This window comes from Castor canadensis, chromosome 5 (assembly GCF_047511655.1).
Source record: "Castor canadensis chromosome 5, mCasCan1.hap1v2, whole genome shotgun sequence".
Taxonomy (NCBI): Eukaryota; Metazoa; Chordata; class Mammalia; order Rodentia; family Castoridae; genus Castor; species Castor canadensis.
This window is the reverse complement of record NC_133390.1, coordinates 71,514,520-71,531,367: the sequence shown is the minus strand read 5'-3', so window position 1 is coordinate 71,531,367 and position 16,848 is coordinate 71,514,520. Positions and strand designations below refer to the sequence as shown.

General features: G+C 42.1%; 1 protein-coding gene across 5 annotated transcripts in view; it reads left to right on the top strand.

Annotated features, from left to right (window-relative positions):
- Mylk (myosin light chain kinase) overlaps positions 1–16,848 on the top strand; it is a 257,786-nt gene that overhangs the window by 134,034 nt on the left and 106,904 nt on the right. For all 5 annotated transcript variants that reach the window (XM_074073297.1, XM_074073298.1, XM_074073299.1 and 2 more), the window contains exons 4-10: positions 614–662; positions 1,496–1,655; positions 2,605–2,770; positions 4,287–4,305; positions 5,692–6,215; positions 6,796–7,002; positions 16,437–16,571. In XM_074073297.1, coding sequence (XP_073929398.1) covers positions 614–662; positions 1,496–1,655; positions 2,605–2,770; positions 4,287–4,305; positions 5,692–6,215; positions 6,796–7,002; positions 16,437–16,571 — 1,260 coding nt within the window. The remainder of the gene's footprint in view (positions 1–613; positions 663–1,495; positions 1,656–2,604; positions 2,771–4,286; positions 4,306–5,691; positions 6,216–6,795; positions 7,003–16,436; positions 16,572–16,848) is intronic.

The window sequence follows — 16,848 nt, the reverse complement described above, 5'->3', positions numbered from 1 at the left end:
GGGCAGCACTGCAGACTCAGGGAAAGTACTGGCTGCACAGTTGCTCATCTACAGTGATCGTCCTGCTGCACTTCAGCTTGTTGTCTTTTACTGAGCCATTCATGGAAGAACAGAGTGTTTGTTGATTGTGTCAGTCATGAATAGATGTTGTCAGAAATGTGTACAGGCATCTCCCTCCCTCCCTTATGCTGGGTCATGTTCTGGGCAGATCCTGGATCACCACAGGGGACCTCCACATTGGAAGGTCTAGTGTGATACCTCATGGCTCAGCACAGTAATCAAGTGTTTTAGAACCTGGTAGACCTGGTGAATTCCTGCACTATTCCTGGGTCTGTCCTTGCATGGATGACTTAACTTCTCTGAATCTCATTTTTCTCATCTATGAAAAAAATAGGATAGTATTAGTGCCAACTCATTAAGTTACTGCAAGAAATTCGCATGATAATATGTATAAGGGGCCTAGCCTAGTGCCCACAGTGACTCAGAACTTGCTCGTCAGGAGTAACCATTATCACCACTGACTATCCCCCCACCCCCCATTGTTAATTCTCATTGCTCCACGTTGGTGGCTCAGACCTGACTCTTCAGCTCTCTTTCTGTTTCATACTTGCAGGGAGTTCTGTAAAGAAGCATGGTCAGCCTATTGTCTCCAAAACTTTCGGGTAAGTTCTGGAATATTCAAGCCATAATAAGGGTTGGGTTGGTTTTTCCTGCTGACTTGACCAGGAGAGGTCTAGGGACTGAATCTTCTTGGGCATTGTAGGTTATAATAACTAAGGGGTGGTGGTCTAGTGGGATGGGATGTGTCATTCCTGTGGCACCTCCTGACCTGGCAGCTCTGTGTGCCATAGCTGCTAAAAATGCTAAGGAAGTAGGAAGTGTGGCTATAGCCTACTGGAGCTGCTAACATTTAAGGCAATAGTTAAAAGATTTAAATAAGCAGACCTAGAAGAGGCAATATCAGTAGCTGCTGTAAAAGATAAGCCAAAAATCACGGTGGCTCAACACATGGAAAGTTTATTCCTCAATGAAGGAAAGTTTGGTGATGTTCTTGAGCAGGTGAGAGGAGAGCCTTCCATGCTCTCTTCCAGGAACCCAAGCTTCCTCTGTTTTTTAGGTCCATTTCCCAAAGCTTCTACATCTTGCCAGCTGAGGGGGCAAGAAAGAACATGGAGAATCTTGGCGGAGGTGTCCATGAGTCAACCCCTGGAAGCTGCATGCAATATTTAGGCTCATAGTCTACTGGCAAAAACCCAGGCATAAGGCCATAGCTCAGTAGAACTCAGGTGTGCAGGAGCACAGGAGACTAGTGAATGAAGTGTTGCTGCATGCCCCAGAGGTAGAGGAAGTAGGTTCTGGTGCCAAATTTTTCCAGAGGGGGGCAGGAGAAAGTGTCTGGATGGTTTCTGACCTTGACTGAAATGACAGGGGCAGAGAGAAGAGGACTGAATTGCTGCCTTTTCTAGGGTTGGATTTTTTGCTGATTTCTTCCCAGGGACAGATTTTCAGCAATGGAGACTCGTCCTAGCATCTGGGGCGAGTGCCCACCAAAGTTTGCTACAAAGCTGGGCCGAGCAGTGGTGAAGGAAGGACAGATGGGGCGATTTTCCTGCAAGATCACTGGCCGGCCCCAACCTCAGGTCACCTGGCTCAAGGTGAGGTTTTTTTTTTCTGTCCTGACTCTGACCCAGACCCTGAGAGTTCAGGGTTAGAGCCTTGGACCAGTGGGAGTCTGTCTTCCTAATCAGTTCCTTCTGCTTCAACCTTAGGTGGTTCTTGGTGTGTTTGATAGTGATGCCTGTTCTTGCACCTGTTTGCATACTCTCCCTCTGCTACTCAGATCACAGTGCTCCTATAACGCTCACACTCACAAAACTTCTGAGTCAGACAGAAGTGAACATCTCAAGGGAGCAGAATTTGAAGTTAGGATACTAGGGTTCAGGCCACAGCTCCCTGAATCAAAAAGCATGTGATTCTGGATGAGTCATTTAATCTTTTGGAACCCTGTTTCCTTATCTGTGAGGTAGAAATAATGTCAACTACCTCAAAATGTTGTTGGGACACTCCATGTGGAAGTGCTTTATAAATCATTTAGTACTGTGAAGTGAATCATTTAGCAAAGTGAAGACAGGTGAAGGAGGCAGTAGGCTGTGGTGGGAGTAGAACAGGACAATGAGGAATTGTAGGTGGGACCAAGGCCAGGGAGGGTAAGTTTTTCAGAAAAGAAACTCCTGAATAAAAGCGAGTGATAGGACACATTTTAACTCACCCTGGGGGGGAAAAAAAAAGAATAAAGCACCAAAGAAAAACTTAAGTGAAGAATACAGGATTCCTATATTCCCTCCTCCAAAGGAATTTGGGTGCCTTTGAGACAGTTTCCATGAATCTTCTCTAAGCTGGACTTAACACCATACCACATGCATAGAGCTCAAAGCAGGATGCTCTGATGTTCCCAAGGCTGCCCCCTGAGTATGCTGACAGCTCAGAGCAGAGGGTTGTGTGTTCAGGCTCTGGTGTTTGTCCCATAGGACTAGGAGGAGGCAGGACAACAGTGCCCAAAGGTGAGCAGACTTCTGTAACCAGCTTTTCTATTGCCACCTATAGGGAAATGTCCCATTGCAGCCAAGTGCCCGAGTATCTATGTCTGAAAAGAATGGGATGCAGGTCCTGGAAATCCATTATGTCACCCAGGATGATGTGGGCGTATACACATGCATGGTGGCGAATGGGTCAGGGAAGGCCTCCATGTCAGCAGAGCTCTCCATCCCAGGTATGAGGCGTGGGCTGGTGCAGGGACCCCTTCCTGGTATGGGGATGGGGACCCTCCTTGAGATTTCTTGCTCATTATATATCTGTGTGTATACATATACTTATGTATCCATCCTTCCCCAAGGACAGGGACTTTAACAAGAAGAAAGGGAAATAGGCCAGCAACATAGACTTGGTTATAAGCCATATTTCCCCTTTATTTGTGTCCCTTGACTCGACCTCACTCCTGTGTTGTGTATTCACTCCTTTCTTCTTGCTCAGGCACCTTCTCTTGTCAATTGGAAGAGTGAAAATTGCTAAGGTCTTGCCATCACTTCTACCTAAAATTTAACTGGTCACTCACCCTTTTCTTCTGTGATTTTTCTCTTATATCTCCTTCCTCTCTCAGAAACTATCCCTCCTTGCTCCTTTCACTCTTTTCAGCCCAAATATTTTAACAATCAACAGAAAGAAACTTACTTTACATTGCAACCAGGAACATATATGTGGATATAAAGATGTTTAACTGAGAGCTGGTGGAGTGGCTCAAGTGATAGAGTGCCTGTCTAGCAAGAGTGAGGCCCTGAGTTCAAACTCCAGTACCACCAAAAAAAAAAAAAAAAGATACTTAATTGAAACAAGTTTCATGAGATAATCCTTACTCATACAGTACACACCATTATTTTCTGTTTCACTGGACACCATTAAAACAAGAAATCCCATCCTGACCAAAGAATGCAACTCACTGTAGGTCAGGAGCTGCGTTCAGCATCTGAGCGAGGTTTTACCCATTCTCCTTTACTTAACCTAGCCTTAAATTTCAAAACCGCTCCCTCCTGATATACTTAATGACAAAATGATATGTTGCCTGGGATTTGTTTTAAAGTACTTAAAAACAAACAAACAAAACAAGACAAAAAGGGATACAGAGGACTTGGGAAATGTTGCTATTTCCTTAATCTTGCTGATGGCTTTCAGGGTTCACAATATCCTTCTCTCTACTTTGAATACTTTTGAATTTTCATGACAAAATTTTAAAAAGAACAAGGCAGAAATAGAGTGTACTTTTTCTTAGAAGAACAGGATAAAAGTATACTTTCTATATTTGTTTTTAAAGCATGTATTTGTCAATAATGAACCCTAGGCAGTTTGTTTCTGGGGGGTACAGGTAGGTTATATTGTTTGGATCTGAAATTTTCAGTAGGTGCATTTGCTTGTCAGTTTGTCTCTCCATTGGTTTTATTTCCTTCAGTTTAGTGAAGGGGAATAGAGTCCCTGCTTTCAGTGCCCCAGCCATTGTTAGAAAGGCAGTCCTTAAAGCATGGACAGTGTTCTCCATGACTGGGAAGAATTTCTTAGACTCACTGAAGAAATCCAGCACCAGGAGGCTATAAGCAGCGAGAAAGGATGGGTCCCGGTGATGAGATACATGGGACACAAAAATTCTGTAATACAGGAAAGGAATGTTGTCTTACCATTTTTTCCTCCCAGCATATAAAATATTCTACTAACTGTTCCTCTGTTCTTCCCTTTTCTAGGTTTGGACAATGCCAATAGGTATGTCTAGGCTTTGTGATTTTTACATTTTCTGCCTTGAGATGCCCAGCAAAGAAAGAAGGGTATCATCCAGAAATGACCTGGATTTCAAGCCATCATATAGGGAGGGAGAACTGACTGCCTGCTCTCCTGTTTTAACCTCTATCCATTTCTATATCAGGGTTGGCATCAGTATGGAGGCTTTTGGACACTCAATGCAGCATCTTTGTCACTATCCTTGCAGTATCTTCCCAAGTGAGCCATGCTTAGGACAGCTTTATGAATATCCCAGGCCAGAATCCTCTCACTCATTCAGCCTATAATCACAAGGAGCTTCCTGTCCTGGGTGTGATGTGCAGAGTAGTCACTGAGTACACAGGGTGAGCCGACAATCTACTATAGAGAAAGGCTTTAATAGTCATATGAGAATGTAACTACAACCATGAGTGCCCTGTGAGGAAGAATGACAGAAGCGTTAATTTAGATTATAGAGTTGAGGGCACCCTTTCTGATAGTCCATATTTGAGCTCACACCTGTGAAGTATAATATTAGCAGGCCAAGAAAGCTTGGGGAGAACATGTTCCAAACAGAGGACAACACATGTGAAAACCCTAAATGGGAGGCAGGCCTGTGGGGCTCCCAAAGCACCTCCATGTGGCAATAGCATGGCAGGCAACAGAATAGTATCTTGTGAGGGGCAAAAGGCAGCTGGAGCCAAATCACTTAAGGGCATCTTATGAGGCCTGGATTTATTTGTTTTAGAAAAATTTTTTTGAGGGTTGGTACAGTGGCTCAAGTGGTAGAGTGCTCACCTATCAAGCTTGAGGCCCTGAGGGGCTTGAGTTCAAGCCCCAGTACCAGAAAAAAAAAAAAAGAAAGAAAGAAAGAAAGAAAATTTTTTTTGGTAGTACTGGGGTTTGACCTCAGGGTCTTGAACTTGCTAGACAGCTGCTCTACCACTTGAGCCACATCCCCACACATCCCCAGCCAAATTTACTCTTAATAGAGTGGAAAGCCATTAGAAAACCCATGTGCTTCAAATGACATAATTTATGTCTTTAAAAGATTGAATACAATTGATATGTAGAATAGATTAGAGAGTAGCTATGTGGGCAAGGGAAGTCAGTTGGCTGGTTTGAACTCTGTGGCCCCAGGGAGAAGAGAAGTATAGATACACAGGGCTGTGGGTAAAGGCATAGGACAGGGAAGGGGCACAAGTACCTAGTAGTGCTCTGTCTTGGTATTCTGAGCAAGCTGGACAGAAATAATTTGTTCCTACTTGCCCCTCACCTGAGAGCTTTTGTCATTCCTAGAATCTGTCCTGTGATGAGTAATGCTTAGGAGTAACCAGATGACACTTCTGTCCATCCTTCTCCTTCCCTTCCCAACCCTCCACCCCCACATAGGTCATTTGTGAAAGGAACAATGGCCCCCAGTTCAGACATCAGAAGGGAGGTAACCAATGGAATGTCCAAGGGGCCGACTCTGGGCAACCTGGAGACTATGGCTGAAAGTAAGAACTTCTCGAGCCCACAGAAAGGTGGCTCCCCAGCCTGGGTCACAAACAGCCAGTTGGAGCCCAAGCTGGAGCCATGCGGGGACTCACCCAGGAAGGTCCTGCAGTCCCCTGTCCTGCAAAAGACATCCAGCACCATCACCCTACAGGCCACAAAAGTCCAGCCAGAACCAAGAGTAGCAGTGTTGGGGGCCCTGTCTCCTTCTGGAGAAGAGAGGAAAAGTCCAGCTCTATTCCAGCCAGCCACCCTCTCCACCAAGCAGTCTGCCCTGGAAAGCCCACAAGTTGTGAACAAGGTTGCTATCAGGAAATTCCCCACTGAGACCCAGAAGGATTCAACATTCCCCAAATTTGAGAGCAAGCCCCAAAGCCAAGAAGTCACTGAAGATCAAGTAGTCAAGTTCAGATGTGAGGGTAAGTCAGTCTAGTTAAAGTCACCGGTTTCTAAATGTAGCCTGTTGGTGGCCCTACCCTCCCTTAGCACATGGATGTTTAACACACCTCCCATAGACTCTCTTAGACTAGGTCCCCCAGGGAGCCACCCTCCAGAGTCTTCTCTTTAGGAAGACACCCCTCCCCCCTTTTCTCAATCTAGAAAAGTTCTTTAGAGAGACATTCAATAGTGACCCATCACTCTTCATAAAACAGAGCAGTGACCCCATGCCCTACTTTGTACCATCCTACAAAGGACAAAGTCCTTATCATCTCATAGCATCATAAAACAAACAGCGAGTCTCCTCTCCTCTTTCCTCCCTTTCCTGGCCTTGACTGACCTGACTTGGCCTGTCACCCTTGTCTTCCTCCTCCCCTAGGTCCCTGACTCTGTCAGAGGACATTTGCTCCTTGGATTGCAGGTTCGGGGTGAAGAGGGAGGCTTGGAAGTGAGAAGGCAGCCCCTACTCAGCCTGAGCTCCAGGTCAGGGTCTCTCCCCTCAACCCCACCCCATGTACGCATCAAGCTCCTGGGAACTCACGCTGTTGTCTACCGCTGCAGTTTCAGGAGTCCCAAAGCCTGAAGTGGCCTGGTTCCTGGAAGGCATCCCTGTAAGGAGGCAAAAAGGTGTCGTTGAGGTTTATGAAGATGGAGGATCCCATTACCTCTGCCTGCTGAGAGCCCGGGCCAGGGACAGTGGGAGGTACAGTTGCACGGCCTCTAATATCCAAGGCCAGGTGTCCTGCAGCTGGACCCTCCTGGTAGAAAGTGAGTATATCCCCCAGGTCACCCTGAATTCTCACGGGGGGAGGGGAGTATTCATGGGGTGCTTCGCTTGCTACAGATGGCTCAGCTACCATACTCTCGGTTGACCACAAATGTCACCCCACCCACAAGCCAAGGCCAAAGTCATTGCTTCTAGCCAGTGATTCTTAATCAGGAATTCATGGTAGAATCACCTCAAAAGACATGCCAGGCTCACTCCCAGCCCAGCTGAGAGCTACCTTTTTTAGGTTCCTCAGCTGTCCATGTAGTGCCATGACTCAACTTCTGTAACCACAGAGGACCAAGCTTTCACTAAATATACAGGTTTAGAGAAATGTGAGACGGTGTGGGATACCACATCTTTTATGGTTATTATAGTATCTGTTTATAGAAGTGTTGCATACTCATTGCAGAGCATTTAAACCATATATAATCTTATGACTCCAAAATAAATATCTTAATGTTTTTTAAACAAAATCAGCATTGTGCTGTTTGTATCCTGCTTTCCATCCTAATTTACTCATGTAACATAAACACCTTTCTATATCATTTCATATTCTTTAAAAGCACGATTTTTTTTTAATTTTTATTTTTTATTGGCCTCAGTTGATTTTAAGGTATCTGCTTTAGTTTCTCTGCGTTGAGGGCAACAAATGCTAGCTAATTTTTTAGGTGTCTTACCTATCCTCACCCCTCCCTTGCATGCTCTCGCTTTTATCATGTGCTCAAAGTCCAATCCCCTTGTGTTTGTCCTTGATCTAATGTCCGCATATGAGGGAGAACATATGATTTTTGGTCTTTTGGGCCAGGCTAACCTCACTCAGAATGATGTTCTCCAGTTCCATCCATTTACCAGCGAATGATAACATTTCGTTCTTCTTCATGGCTGCATAAAATTCCATTGGTATAGATACCACATTTTCTTAATCCATTCGTCAGTGGTGAGGCATCTTGGCTGTTTCCATAACTTGGCTATTGTGAATAGTGCTGCAATAAACATGGGTGTGCAGGTGCCTCTGGAGTAACCTGTGTCACAGTCTTTTGGGTATATCCCCAGGAGTGGTATTGCTGGATCAAATGATAGATCAATGTTTAGCTTTTTAAGTAGCCTCCAAATTTTTTTCCAGAGTGGTTGTACTAGTCTACATTCCCACCAACAGTGTATGAGGGTTCCTTTTTCCCCGCATCCTCGCCAACACCTGTTGTTCGTGGTGTTGCTAATGATGGCTATTCTCACAGGGGTAAGGTGGAATCTTAGTGTGGTTTTAATTTGCATTTCCTTTATTGCTAGAGATGGTGAGCATTTTTTCATGTGTTTTTTGGCCATTTGAATTTCTTCTTTTGAGAAAGTTCTGTTTAGTTCACTTGCCCATTTCTTTATTGGTTCATTAATTTTGGGAGAATTTAGTTTTTTAAGTTCCCTATATATTCTGGTTATCAGTCCTTTGTCTGATGTGTAGCTGGCAAATATTTTCTCTCACTCTGTGGGTATTCTCTTCAGTTTAGAGACCATTTCTTTTGATGAACAGAAGCTTTTTAGTTTTATGAAGTCCCATTTATCTATGCTATCTCTTAGTTGTTGTGCTGCTGGGGTTCCATTGAGAAAGTTCTTACCTATCCCTACTAACTCCAGAGTATTTCCTACTCTTTCCTGTATCAACTTTAGAGTTTGTGGTCTGATATTAAGATCCTTGATCCATTTTGAGTTAATATTGGTATAGGGTGATATACATGGATCTAGTATCAGTTTTCCCAGCAGTTTTTGTTGAAGAGGCTGTCTTTTCTCCATCGTATATTTTTAGCGCCTTTGTCAAAGATAAGTTGCTCATAGTTGTGTGGCTTCATATCTGGGTCCTCTATTCTGTTCCACTGGTCTTCATGTCTGTTTTTGTGCCACTACCATGCTGTTTTTGTTGTTATTGCTTTGTAATATAGTTTGAAGTCAGGTATCGTGATACCTCCAGCATTGTTCTTTGACTGAGTATTGCCTTGGCTATTGGTGGCCTCTTGTGTTTCCATATAAATTTCACGGTAGATTTTTCAATCTCTTTAATGAATGTCATTGGAATTTTGATGGGAATTGCATTAAACATGTAGATTATTTTGGGAGTATAGACATTTTTACTATGTTGATTCTACCAATCCATGAGCATGGGAGATCTCTCCACTTTCTATAGTCTTCCTCAATCTCTTTCTTCAGAAGTTTATAATTTTCCTTGTAGAGGTCATTCACATCTTTTGTTAGGTTTACACCTAGATATTTGATTTTTTTTTGAGGCTATTGTAAATGGAATTGTTTTCATATATTCTTTCTCAGTTTGTTCATTATTAGTGTATAGAAATGCTAATGATTTTTCTATGTTGATTTTATATCCTGCTACCTTGCTGTAGCTATTGATGGTGTCTAGGAGCTTTTGAGTAGAGTTTTTTGGGTCTTTAAGGTATAGGATCATGTCTTCTGCAAATAGGGATATTTTGACAGCTTCTTTACCTATTTGTATTCCTTTTATTCCTTCTTCTTGCCTAATTGCTCTGGCTAGGAATTCCAATACTATGTTGAATAGGAGTGGAGATAGTGGGTATCCTTGTCTCATTCCTGATTTTAGAGGGAATGATTTCAGTTTTTCTCCATTAAGTATAATGCTGGCTGTAGGTTTGTCATGATATAGCTTTTATAATGTTGAGGTACTTTCCTTCTATCCCTAGTTTTCTTAGAGCTTTTATCATGAAATGGTGTTGGATCTTATCAAAGGCTTTTTCTGCATCTATTGAGATGATCAAGTGGTTTTTGTCTTTGCTTCTGTTAATGTGGTTTATTACGTTTATTGATTTTCGTATGTTGAACCACCCCTGCATCCCTGGGATGAAGCCTACTTGGTCGTGGTGAATAATCTTTTTGATGTGTTGTTGAATTCGGTTTACCATTATTTTATTGAGGATTTTTGCATCAATGTTCATTAAGGAGATTGACCTATAGTTTTGGGAGGTATCATTGCCTGGTTTTGGGATAAGTGTAATACTGGCTTCATAAAATGTATTAGGCAGTTTTCCTTCCCTTTCTATTTCATGGAACAGTTTAAGGAGGGTTGGTATCAGTTCTTCTTTAAAGGTCTGGTAGAATTCAGAGAATCCATCAGGTCCTGGACTTTTCTTTTTAGGGAGACTCTTGATTGCTGCTTCAATTTCATTTTGTGTTATAGATCTATTCAGGTGATTAATTTCCTCTTGATTCAGTTTTGGATGATCATACATATCTAGAAATCTGTCCATTTCTTTAAGATTTTCAAATTTATTTGAATATAGGTTCTCAAAGTAGTCTCTGATGATTTCCTGGACTTCCATGGTGTTTGTTGTTATCTCCCCTTTAACATTCCTGATTCTACTAATTTGAGTTTTTTCTCTCCTCATTTTAGTCACGTTTGCCAGAGGTCTCTCAATCTTGTTTATTTTTTCCAAAGAACCAGCTTTTTGTTTCATTAATTCTTTGTATGGTTTTTTTTTTTTTTTTGGTTTCTATTTCGTTGATTTCAGCTCTTATTTTTATTATTTCTCTCCTATTTGTTTTGGGATTTGCTTGTTCTTGTTTTTCTAGGAGTTTGAGATGTATCATTAGGTCATTGATTTGGGATCTTTCAATCTTTTTAATATATGCACTCATGGCTATAAACTTTCCTCTCAGGACTGCCTTTGCTGTGTCCCATAGGTTCTGGTAGGTTGTGTTTTCCTTTTCATTGACTTCCAGGAACCTTTTAATTTCCTCTTTTATTTCATCAATGACCCATTGTTCATTAAGTAATGAGTTATTCAGTTTCCAGCTGTTTGCATGGTTTTTTTCTTTACTTTTGTTGTTGAGTTCTGGTTTTATTGCATTGTGATCAGATAGAATGTATTAAAAGCATAATTTTTAATGGCTGTATAATATCATGAGAATGGATACGTCAAATTTAGGCATCCCCTTATTTTATTGAATGTTTCAATCATTTCCATTTATTTGCTATTATGATGATAAATAGGGCAGGGCAGTATAGCTCAGTGGGAGAGCACTTGCCTAGCATGCATGAGGCCTTCCCAACACCACAAAAAAATAAAAACTATGATAAATACTTTTGTACCCTTTGTGTTTCTATAAAAATTTCCTTTCCCTCTAAATGCATGTATGTTGTGGACTCTGGACTAAGTCATATCATTAAGAAACCTACTAAACAATACCACAGGGGTAGTAACCAGCAAACTGCAGGCTGTTGGAAACTATGGAACAAATAACCTTTGCTCTGTTATTTCAACAAATAAATTGCAAGCAAAAAAAAAAAAGGAAAAGAGAGAGGCAAGCTATAGAAAATTTAGATTAAATATATATGTGACATCAATAATTATTATTTATGAACCTTGCTCATATCCTGACTGAGAAACAATTATTATGACAATGTCAGAAAAAGCTGAACATTGAATAGATGTTTGATACAGAGGAATTAGTGCTATTTTAAGTTGTGATGGTGGTCTCGAGGTTATTTTTTTAAGTTCATGTAAAACAGTCGTTTGCTGGTGAAATTACATGAGTTCTAATATGTGTCTTAGAAAAAACCCATGTTTTTCTAGAAACCAGTTCTGATATTTGTCTTGGAAAAAAACCCAGAGACATAGGCAGTGGAATCAATGAAACAATACCCATACATATAAGTGAAAGATGAGAGACAGCTACACAGAGATTCCCTACTTTCTCTAATTTCATGTGTGTGCTTGAAATTTTCTTTAATAAATAACTTAGCAGCTCATCCACACAGTAGAATACCATGTGGCCTTTTATAGATTCTCCTGGAAAAGCATGTCCAAGATACACTAGTAGTGGGAAAGAGCGAGAGCAGACTGCATGTGTCATGTGTTCTTTGTGTAAAAGGAAGAAAAGATCTTTGTCTGTACAATGCAAAAGACACTTGTGTATGCATAAAACACTCCCAAAAGATACACAAGCTTCCTCCAGGAAGGGAAATTTGGGGTCTGTGGGAAGGAGTAAGAGGGGGTCTTATTGTATACTATTGGTTCACCTTTTCATTTTTTGGCAGTACTGGGGCTTGAAATCAGTGCCTCACACTTGCTAGGCAGGCGCTCTACCACTTGAGCCACTTCACCAGTGTTTGTTCACTTTTTAGATGGAATTTTGCTATGCTGGTGAATTCTTTTATAAGGAATGTTATCCTTTCCATTTGGAGGCAGGAGTGCCTACATGGGCAGGGTTCACAGGTCCAGGAGCATAAGTTTCATCAGCCATGCAAGGCTCTGTGTCTGGACAGGGGACAGACATGTGGTGTGAGGTCTACCTAAGGTTAATGTTGTACCTGGAGAGCCTCGTTTCTCCTATGGCTTCACTTCTGTGAGTTTATCCAAACCTTCTAGAAGGTAATTTTTAGCTTGTTCACATCTTGGGTAATTCATCTCAGTTTGACTTCCTTTTTTATACAAGTAGCTTTAATGAGACACAATTCATATAATATAAAAGCTATCCTTTAAAGTATATAATTCACTGATTTTTTAATATATTCACAGAGGTGCATGGCCATCGTCCTATATAATTTTAGAATTTTTTAAACATTGCTCCTTTCCCCCCAAAATCCTACCCTATTATCAAACACTATCTGTCTCCATACCTCCAGCCTCTGAAAACCACGAATCTATTTTCTGTCTCTGTGGATTTGTGTTCTGAGCATTTCATATAAATGGAATCATACAACATGTGGCCTCTTGTGACTTGTTTCTTTCTCTTAGAAAAATGTGTTCAGGATTCATCTACACTACGGCATGTGTCAGTTCTTCATTCATATTTATGGCTGAATAATTCTCCACTCTGTGACTATAGCATGTTTTGTTTATCCATTCATCAGTGAATGAACATTGGGTTGTTTCTTCTTTTTAGCTATTGTGAAGAGTGTTTCTGTAAACACTTGTACATGGCTTTTTTAAATGCCTATTTTTAGTTTTCAGGGTCTATATGTATGAGTGGCATTGTTGGGTCATGTAGTGATACTGTGTTTAACCTTTTGAGGAACTGACAAACTGTTTTCCATAGTGGCTGCACCATTTTACATTCAGTGAACAAAGAACAAGTGTTCTTGTTTCTCCACATCCTCACCAGCACGTATTACTTTCTGTTTTTTCATTATAGCCATCCATGATCATCTCATTGTGATTTGATTTGCATTTCCCTGATGACTAATTGAGCATTTCATGTGCTTATTGGCTATTTGTATGTCTTCTTTGAAGAATTCCCTATTCCAATACTTTGCCTATTTTTAATTGTCATTTTTATTGTCAAGTTGTAAGAGTCATATATTCAGGTTATAAGTCCTTATCAGACATGGTCTTCAATTATTTTTTCCCATTCTGTAGTCTGGATGTCACTGTGACAAAATTCCTGAGCTAACCAACTTAATGAGGAAAGGTTTGTTTTGGTTCACAGTTTCAGAAGTTTCAGTCCATGGTCAGCTGGCTCCATTGCTTTAGGGCCTGTAGTGAGGCAAAGCATCAAACCCCCTTGGACGAGGTGGCATACTCTATCGTGGCCAGGAAACAAAAACAGAGAGGAAAGGCCAGCATCTCAATATCCTCTTTAAGAAGTCACCCCCCCCCAATGACCTTATTTCCTCCCCTTAGGCTCCACCTCCCAAAGACTACACCACTTCCCAATAGCATCACAGGCTGGGGACCAAGCCTCCAACACATGGGCCTTTGGGGGACATTCCAGATCCAAACTGTAGCACTGATTTGTCATGTGTGGCCACTGAAGACTGTATAGTTACCTTCGTGGTTGACTAATGGTTGAGTAGAAATGTCCTTAAATGCCTTGAGGCAGTACTTTTCTCAGGCTTTGCTAAGAGGCTGTGTGTGTGCTGGAAGCTTATACCTGCCTTAGCCTGCACTTCCTGCTGGCACAGAGCCTCCAGGCCAGTCAGAGGTGAGAGTAGGGTTTTATCAGGGCATGTACATAACTCTGCACCTGCACATGGCCTTCCAGACCCCCAGGAAAATGTCAGAGTTTTTCAAAGCCTTGGATACTCCCTAGTTTTTAAGTTTTTGGCCAGACTGTTTTTGGTCCCAGGTAATCTTGCTGCCTGAGTACCTTTGATATTAAACATTGTCAGTGATTGTTTTGTTTTTTACAAACACCTTGGTGTTAGGGTTGTTCAATAGACCAAGCTGAGTCAGGTTAACTAAAGACATCCATCCAAATGGATGGAGCTATGGAAGAAGCTGCCAGACCTGTCAACTGGTAACAGTTCTCCTGAAGACATTTTTAATGGAGCTCTGGCCCTGTTCTGTCCCTGCTAGGCAGCTGGTTTTCACCGGTACCATAGTACCTGCTGCAGAGCTAGGGTGAGCGAGATGTGACTTAGAATGCCACAGAACTTTCTATTTTTACCAAGATTCAGCTGGGTTTGGGGTGGGGGCTTGATTTTGTTGTTTGTTTATAAATGAATCTTCCTCAGAAAGTTGCTAGCCTTTGATTAACTTCCAGAGTTCTAGAAAAGTTGATGTAGACTCTTTGCCAGTATCTTCACTGCTTTTATGGAGGAGTAGATGGAGTAGATTGCAGAGGTCTTTGCTTCCTGCCCTCCCCCACACACACTCAGACATTCTCTATCTGACATCTTCTCCAGTCTCCAAAACTCCAACTTCACTCTTGGCAAACACTTTATGAAGTTGTGGGTCACAACTTCTTAGCTTATGCTACCAGCTCTCTTTCTTTCTTCTTCTGACTTGCCTTTACCCAGACTTCTCTTCCCATCCCCTTCTACCTCCACAAAGACTCTGTCCCGCTTCCTTCAGTCTCTCCCAATCCCTCATGGAGAGGCCTCTTTTTGTTCCCCACAAGCATACTCTTTCCCTTCCCTATGCTGAAAAGGAAAGAAATCTTCCTTGACGACTCTCAATCTTTTGCTTTACCTCTCCATTTTCTTTCAGTCCCAAACTCTACTTGCTCCAAGTCGAGTTTCTGTGCACTGCTTCCATTGACAGTAGTAGCAAACACTCAGTGAGGATGTTCTATAGGCCAGGCCTTGTGCTAAATGCTGTACTTGCATCATTTGATTTAGTTATTCCAATTGTCTTATGAGATAATTATAGTTAAACCCAGTAAGGTTAAGTGACTTATTCATGGTCACATGCCTTCTAACCCAAGTTGGCCTGGCACAAAAGCCCATAATCTTTTCAATGGTGCCTGGAGGCCTTTCTCTAGTGAGGAAATCTGATGCTGGCTAGAAGAAGGGTGGAAATGGTGCCTTTCTACACCTCTCAAGGTCATCTGTCTGTCTCTTCCTCATGCCAGTCCTGGTCAGAGGAAACATCTTTCTGTCTTGTAGCTGCTCTCCCGTTGCCTTCCCTCCCCATAAAGTCTAGAGGAGATGGTGCAGCTGTGGAGTCAGAAAGCTGACTGTGAAATCTGCCTCACCACTGGACTTGACTGTGGAACTACAGAATTTCACCTGTAAAATGAACTAAAGAATTTCACCTGTAAATGATCTTTTCGAGGTATCATGATCATACCTTTAAAAGTACCTGGCTCATCATAGTTCGTCAAGTTCTCTTGGCCATAACTCCTGTGCTATAGTATGGTTTTCCCCTCATGTCTTTGTTGGAAAGCACCTGCCATGTCTTCTAATCACCAAATCCCATTGCTTTTTCTCAGTCTCAGCCCTCTTGACATTGTGCACCATGCTCTGATTAGTGTAGAAGAGATTGTTCCTGTTGCTCTTAATTAAGGTCCCCAAACTGTAGTGTTTCCAATTCACTGATGTAGAAGACTTTTGGAAACTTCAGCTTTGCAGTTCTCTAAGACTAGAATATGTGTTTTCCCAGGCACCCAGCAGTTCTGAACCCTTGACCTAGGTTGGAGCTCAAGCCATATTTGAAAAGCAAATACAAAAAAAAATAATAATAAAAGCAAATACACACAAGAGTCCTTATCATTTGATTCAGTCTTGGAATTCGAAAAAAATCAATTATAATAATTTAAAATGGAAATGTCCTCCCTATAGATCTGTGGTCTCTACAAGTAGAAGGATATTAACAAGATTGTGTAATAACTGATGAAATGTGTAAAAGAAGAGAAGCCACATGTGGTGGTTCATGTCTATAACACTAGCTATTCAGGAGGCAGAGATCGGAAGGATTATGGTTGGAGACCAGCTGGACAAAAGTTCATGAGACTCCAACTCAACCAATAAAAGCTGTACATGGTGGTATGCACCTGTCATCCCATCTACACAGGAAACATAAATAGGAGGATAGCAACTCAGACTAGGCATAAATGTAAAACCCTATTTGAAAAATAACTAAAGCAAAAAGGGCTGAGGGCATGGCTGAAATGATAGCACCCAGGGCAGTGTGGCATCTGCCTGGGAAGCTTGGGGTGACTGAAATGGCCTGTCCTTTGCCTTCCTTCACAGGGCTGGCTGCGATGGAGGTGGCCCCCTTATTCTCCAGTGTTCTGAAGGACTGTATGGTCATTGAAGGCCAAGATTTTGTGCTACAGTGCTCTGTACAGGGGACCCCAGTCCCCCAAATCACTTGGCTACTCAATGGTGAGTTCCCCACCCTAGACCCCAGCATCCTTTGGCTGCCTGAACTCTTACTTCTTACATGGCTCTGAGCCATGTCCACCTCGGAAGCACAGGATACAAAGAATGCAGGAACTGAGTCTGCCACCAGCTGGCTGATTCCAACTACCAGAGCCTTGAGCTCCTCATCTGCAAGGTGGAAATAGCACCACTGAGCTTGCAGGGTGGCAGGCGTGAGATTAAAGTAGTTCACATACAGAAAGTGGTTAATGAGATGCTGGATGCATAGATGCACAAGTAA